The following is a 6,903-nucleotide window of genomic DNA, read 5'->3' as shown; positions in this document are numbered from 1 at the left end:
CACAGACCATGGGACCTCAACCTGCTCGTAACAGCTCCCACTCCTGGGAGACCACATTTGGCCAGATAAGGTCAACTTCACGTTCTCCTTTTGGTACTCAGAGAAGTTGTCTCTTACTGTGAGGAATTCTCTAGCAGTAGCCAAATTGAGGAACCCGAGTGAGGGCTCAAGGGACCATCCAACCCTGAAAAGAGGGGACATGAAAGCATCCATCCTAACCCAGTGGTATCAGCATGAGAAATCTCACAGAAAGGCTGTCAGGTTACCATCCCCCACACTTGTTTATGAGGACCAAGGGAGGTGAGATCCTTACATGGTCACCAGTAAACAAAATATGAGTTTTGAGAAGCCTTTCAGGGAGCCAAGGTAAGGAAGTTGACTGACACCTGAGGATCCAAGTGAACTCAGGATAGAAAAGACCCCACTCAGCTCTCAACACTGGGTGTCCTCTGTTTAGAAGATGGTCTGTAGCTCACCTTCAGTTCCTTCTCATGGGTCCAAGGAAGCTATGAGGTGTCAGTGTCAGAGTAGCAGAGGGGCGGGTGCCCAGACTCTGTTCACAGTTGACATGACAATGTTGAATGTGAACTAGGATGACCCCACATGCCAGAACACATTGGGTCCCCCCTGCCAGCACATGCTGTCTTCTGAGTAAACCCAGGGCAGGGCTGGTAGGAGGCAGGGAAAGACTCACTCTAAGGATGCCATGGTTCTTCTATGGGATTCTTAGGGGGCAGCCTGACCAAGAGAACGGGAGCCTAGTGGAGGGAACCTGCAGAGGCAGCCTTCAATGCAGCCAAGGTGGAATTGACCTATAGAAGTGTACACATCATCTTGTTCTCCATCCACCAGATACAAAATCACCTGTCCACTGGCCCACGCTCATGTCTGCCTCTCCGACCACAGCCATCATGCCTCGTGGACAGAAGAGTAAGCTCCGAGCTCATGAGAAATTTCACCATAGCAAAGCTCAGACCCAAAGTCTTAAGGAAACCCAAGTAGCTACTGCAGAGGAAGAGAAGGCCACTTCATCCTCCTCTCCTGATTGTGGGGATAGTCCCTCCATCTCCGCTGTGGCTGGCAGTCTCCCGGCACCTCCGAGTGTCCCAGCCACCATCAGTGCCACTGCAGGTGTTTCCTGCAAAAGATCTGATGTAAATGCCAACAGTCAAGTTCAAAAAAGTAAAAATTCTTCAGAGGCCTCACCTTCCACTGATATCTCTTGTCAAGATCTTCTAACTAGGAAGGCAAGTATGTTGGTACGGTCCTTGCTATATAAGTATAAAGTGAATGAGCCCATTGAAAAGGCAGACATGCTGAAGATTGTCCACAAAAGGTACAAAAAGCACCTCCCTGAGATCCTCAGGAAAGCCTCTGAGTACATGGATCTGGTCTTTGGCCTAGAATTGAAGGAAGTCCATCCCAACAGCCACTCCTATACCCTTTTCTTCAACTCAGATGACACCAGCATTGGGAGTCTGAGCAGTGCCTGGCGATTTCCTACAAAAGGGATTCTGATGCCTCTCCTGGGGTTGATCTTCTTGAATGGCAACCATGCCTCTGAGAAGGCAGTCTGGGAATTCCTGAATATTCTGGGCATCTATGATGGAAAGAGGCACTTCATCTTTGGGGAGCCCAGGAAGCTTATCACCCAAGATTTGGTGAAGGAAAAGTACCTAGAGTACCGGCAGGTGCCCAACAGTGATCCTGCACGCTTTGAATTCCTGTGGGGTTCAAGAGCCCATGCTGAGACCACCAAGATGAGAGTGCTGGAGTTTTTGTCTAAGTTCTGTGATACCATCCCCCGTGCCTTCCCATCTCACTATGAAGAGGCTTTGAGAGATGAGGAGGAGAGAGCCCGGGCTGTTTCTACAACCAAAGGTGGCACTACTTCTAAGGCCATTGCGTGCTCCAAGGCCACGTCCAGATGCAACTCTCACCCTGAGTGAGGTCTGAGGTGGACACTTCACTATGTTTTTAAAGGCCTGTTAAGCAGTGTTCCTAATATGCACAATATCTTGTTGTCTTATCTTTTTTGTTGTTGTTTTGCATTTTCAGGTGCTTTGTTTTCAAAGGAAATTACATTTAAATTCAGAATATAAGTTTATGAATGACATGGGTTACACATTAATTGCTGTGTGTCAGGTTTAGGAGTAAGATTTTGGTTTTTTGAAATACACATTGAAAATCCTTAAATCACTTTGTGATCCAAAATAAGATAGCAAGGATTTAGGGTAGGAATAAAGAACTCTACACTAAAATAGAGGGGATCAGAAGATGAAAAGACATACAGAGATAGATCAAGTAAAAATTGGTCAATTCTTGGTTTGCCTTACTCCATTCAGGCTTTCTTTTTGTAACTTTATAAAGATATGTACCTGGAATTGCTTATGATTTTCAATAATGTTTGAGAGTATAAACCATAATCTAGCTCGCTCTTTTTGGCTTTTATTTCACACAATCATTAATTGAGTATCATTGCTTTGGATGACTTCATGCTTGCACTGGAGATGTTGGTCAAAGAAGACTCAGCATGTGTCCACACAATTATAGATTCTAGGAGAAGCTATCATTACAAAAGAGGGTGAGATACACTAGTTCATGAGGAACAAGTCAAAAGGGCAGTAAAGGACAGTTGCAGACAGCATAGTACTTAGTTTTCATCAATAAGCAGAATTTTGGACACTTAAGAGGTTTTCTTTTTTTCTAGAACACTGCATATTTTCAGACATCTCTGTTATATGTAAAATAAAAAATTCCAACTGAATGGATGGTCACATGTGAGGTCAAGATACTCATACTAATAACTGCCATTCCCTAATGTCTTTATACAAGGCTGGCATAGTGACATGCTTTCTTTACATCACATATATTCTAGCAAACCTACAAGACAGTGTTTATCAGACTCATTGTATACTGGGCAGCCTGAGCCTCATAGAGTTAGCGTATGGTAATGTGCCAAAATTTATGGGGCAGGTAACTGGCAAGGCTGGAACTAGACAGCTGGTTTAAGTTACTGTAAGCCCACCCTGTTCTTCTCCTCCCACCCTGAGACACAACCTGTGCTTTTATTTCAGTTTTCCTCGCATTACTTCAAAACATATCACATGATAAAAAGAATGTCATTGTATCCAAACTACTAAGTTGAAAATATAGCCAGAACAGTAAGAATGCCAAAATAATTGAGAGGTATACACAAACAAAAGAGACAATATTCTGTGACATTATGATCATGTATATTTGCAATGTTAGATAACCTTTACAGGAAGCCTTTCATCCAGGAGACAGGAACCAAGATGAGGGCCCTATATAAGGGGTCTGTGGAGACCAACACCCCAGAATAGAGGGCTTCTGTGGGACACCAGTCCCATCTATTCTCAAACACAAAGGGAACCAGACAAAGCTGTATGGCGGAGCATACCCGCCCTCATTCTTCAGACTTTGCAGGGGCATAAGAGCCTTCGTCTAAGGGCAAAGTTGTCAGGTCAGTAGAGAAGGAGTATCAGGTTCTAATAGAAATGGCTGTGAGAAACCTGAATGAGATAGACGGAAGGAGGCAGCCAAAACAAGAGGATCCAATGAAGTCCCATCCCTGTGGTGAGCCCTGGGAGGTTCAGGACAGTCCTGGTTGCTCGTAGCTAACACTTACCTTTCAGTTGATTTCCCTGGGAGGTGAGGATTTTGTCAGAAAGCTATACCCTCACACAAGCACAGAGTGGAGTCCCAGGCAGGGAAGTTGAATAGTCAAAGTGGAGACCAGCATGGGACCACTGAAGCCACAGTTGACGAGGCTACACCTAACCCCCCCTCCACTGCTGTTATCCTTGGGAGGCACAAGCAGGAGATGACTAGCTCAAGTTCCCATTGGATTCTGCATTCAGGGACTCAAGGGGATGAGAGCCTTGGTGAACAGGCTGTCTTTTCAACAGTGAGTGGAAACACAGGCATGAGCGTGTCAAGGTGACAATCCTGTATGAGGAGTGAGGCAAACAAGTGTTGCATATGTCCGTTGCATGTCCCGCCTCAGTAGTTGTCCCTGGGAAAAGACAGGCAGAGCCTTCAGGCCTCAATTCCTGAAAGGGGATAGTTTCAGGGACGTGAAGTCTTTGCACTCATGGGGGAGGCCCCATACAGCAGAGGAAAGATACCTGGTTCCTAAGAGCACTCACCATGCTGACACTCAGTAGCAATGAGAGGATCCCTCCCAGAAAGAAGGGGGCCACATAGAGCCCTGTCGCTGTTGTCACAACTGACACCATAACACCTAGTCATGTTTGCATGATGAGTCATACTGGGTTTCTCTCAGAACACCTCAAGGATGTGAGGCATATAGTCAAAGGGGGCAGCCACAGATGACAAAAAGGAGGATTTCCACATAGTGCCAGGAGCCAAGGTAAGGACCCTGAAGACTGAAAGGCCCACCCACCTTCTAAGAGTGGGGGTCAGCACAGATTGCTTCCACTACTGCAATCCTTGGTATGCCAGGGACTGTTGTGGCCCGATGAGACAAACATCACTTCCTCCTAGGGTTTTGCAGGCAATTGAGGGCATCAGTATGAGGGGTAACCCTGGAGTCAAGAGAAAGAATATTTCCAGGTTGTGCCAGGAATCTGGGTGATGACAGTGAAGAGTGTGCGGTCACATGGCCCATATCATCCATGGCCACACAGAGTCTTGCTCACTGCTAGTTCAGGAGATCAAGTGCAGGGATGTCAGCCAGAGGGGCCCAATGGTTCCCATAAACAAGGAACAGGGAAGTGAGGGTTTTGGTCTGAAGGTGGAGGCTCCATGTCAATGGACGAAGGGATGAAAGACCTGTCTGGGATCAAATTTAGGACTTGAGTTGGGTCCCTGAGTGAGACCATCCCTCCTTTTGACTGAACCTGCCTGACACAGCTTTCAAGGTCACGAGAAAATAGGCAGGTGTGACCAGATAAGGCCACCCTTACTTCCTCCTGCTGAATCACAAGGAGGTGTGGACCTTACTATGAGGGATGAGTGTCAAGTCAAGGAGGAGGGGAGCTACAGGCCCTGTTAGAAGTAAAATCAGGGTGCCTGAGACAGTATTGAGGGGTCCACACAAGCCTGAATAGGGGAGACATCAGAGTCATGTCCCACCCTTTCATATCAGCTCTAGAAGGCTCAGGCCAGGGATACCAGGCGAGGTCTCCCACCTCACATCTTTATATCAAGTTTAAGTGAGGTAAAATCTTTCATTTGAAAGTGTGGCCACCAGGCCTCAGAAAGGAGGGGCATGATACGTGCCAGGCACCGCAACAGGTGCTTTATATTTACTACACACATTCCACCAATGCGACAAGACAGGGCTTGTCAAACTCAGTTCACAGATGAGGAGCCTGAGGCTCACTCACAGGGTTTAATAATGTGCCAAAGTTCACATGGTTGGATAGCGACAGGGTGGAAACAGGCCCTTGATTGGAGTTAGTCTGAAGCCCACACTCTCCCAATCCTCCAAGCCTGAGGCTGACCTTTTGTCTTTTAATTCACTTTTTTTCTCAATATTACAAAATATATTCCAAGCAATAAGAAGTAGGATTCACTGGCCAAACTGCTGAATTGGAATACATAGCTAGAGCAACAATAGTACCAAAATAAATGTGAGGTATGAATACAGGGGAAAAAGAGATAACATTTGCTGACAACACAATCATGTACATATGTGATATCAGATAACCTTAGAGATCAGAGACTTAAAATAATTGACCAACTCAGCCTCTTCTTTATAAAAAGTAAATCTAGAACAGAAGATTCCAGTTACATAAGACCTTGACGTCTGGCTGGAGAAGAAAAGGAATAGATTACCATGTTTAATTTCTCTTACAGCCCACCACTTGGGGCCCCTCGTTTGTGCTGTGGATTTCTCATATCACATCACTCCCAGGACAGGGACCCATTCCCTGCAAGGTTAGGAGTAGAGTTACTGCTCAGTTTTCAGAGATGTGTCAGTTCCCAAGATGCTTTTAATTGAAATGACAAGAACCGATATGAGGACACCTATGAATTAGGACTGGGGAAAGCAACATCCCAGATTACTGGATGTTATGAAGGATACAACCCCTGCCTGCCCTGAGACCTGGAAGGCATCAGGCAGAGTTGTCAGGCTGAGCACCACCTCACTTTTTCTTCACAGTTGTCAGGGATGTGAGAGCTTTGGTCTAAGGAGGGCAATCTCAGGTCAGCAGAGGGAGGTGTCAGACACGAATGTGAGGCCCCTTAAAATAATAAAAGAAGCACCCACCAGGACACTGGAGTCCCATAGAGTCCAGTCCCTGCTGTCAGCCCTTGCATATTCTGAATTCCATTGCAGTATGAAGTATAAAGAGGCTTTGATAGATGAGAAAGACAGAGCCTGAACTATAACTGCAGCCAGTCCTGATATTACTGCCAAGGCCAACCCATGTGCCAGGGCCAAGTCCGGCAGCACCTCCCACATCCAGTGAGGTCTCAGGGAGATTCTTCATCTTGTGCTTGAAAGGACAGCCCACAATTTTAAGTAGTTAAGTACCAGGGTGGAGCTGGAGTGAACACCTTGTATGTCTTCCTTTTGTTCTTGCTCTGCTTAAGGAACTGGGAGATTTATCTGCTTTTGTTTTGTATCACACCTTTATAGCTATTTTTCAGTGTAACTATGAAAGTTTTGGGATTTTGTACAACAAATTAAAAATTCTTGCCTCTCTTTTCATGGTCCACAACAAGGAAAATTGTTAAGGGGGTAGGGAATTTCTTGCAAATATGAATGAACCCTGTGGTAAAATTGTTAGGATCAAAAAATTTTTGAGGGCTGGCCGAGTGGCGCATTGGTTAAGAGCTGGCTTGGGACTCCAGAGGGCCCCGGTTTGGATCCCACATATGACGGCCAGTGACAATGCCCTCCACAGCTGA

The 6,903-nt window shown here is 45.9% G+C and overlaps 1 protein-coding gene across 1 annotated transcript; it reads left to right on the top strand.

The window, feature by feature from the left end:
* Positions 1 to 911: 911 nt before the first annotated feature.
* Positions 912 to 1,949, top strand: LOC109389927 (melanoma-associated antigen B4-like). Its single transcript, XM_019655895.1, has one exon. It carries the CDS (start codon positions 912 to 914, stop codon positions 1,947 to 1,949), a length of 1,038 nt encoding a protein of 345 aa, XP_019511440.1.
* Positions 1,950 to 6,903: the final 4,954 nt, after the last annotated feature.

This window comes from Hipposideros armiger, unplaced genomic scaffold (genome assembly GCF_001890085.2).
Source record: "Hipposideros armiger isolate ML-2016 unplaced genomic scaffold, ASM189008v1 scaffold_250, whole genome shotgun sequence".
Taxonomy (NCBI): Eukaryota; Metazoa; Chordata; class Mammalia; order Chiroptera; family Hipposideridae; genus Hipposideros; species Hipposideros armiger.
The sequence above is the reverse complement of the archived record's forward strand: the minus strand, read 5'-3'. Positions and strand labels throughout refer to the sequence as shown.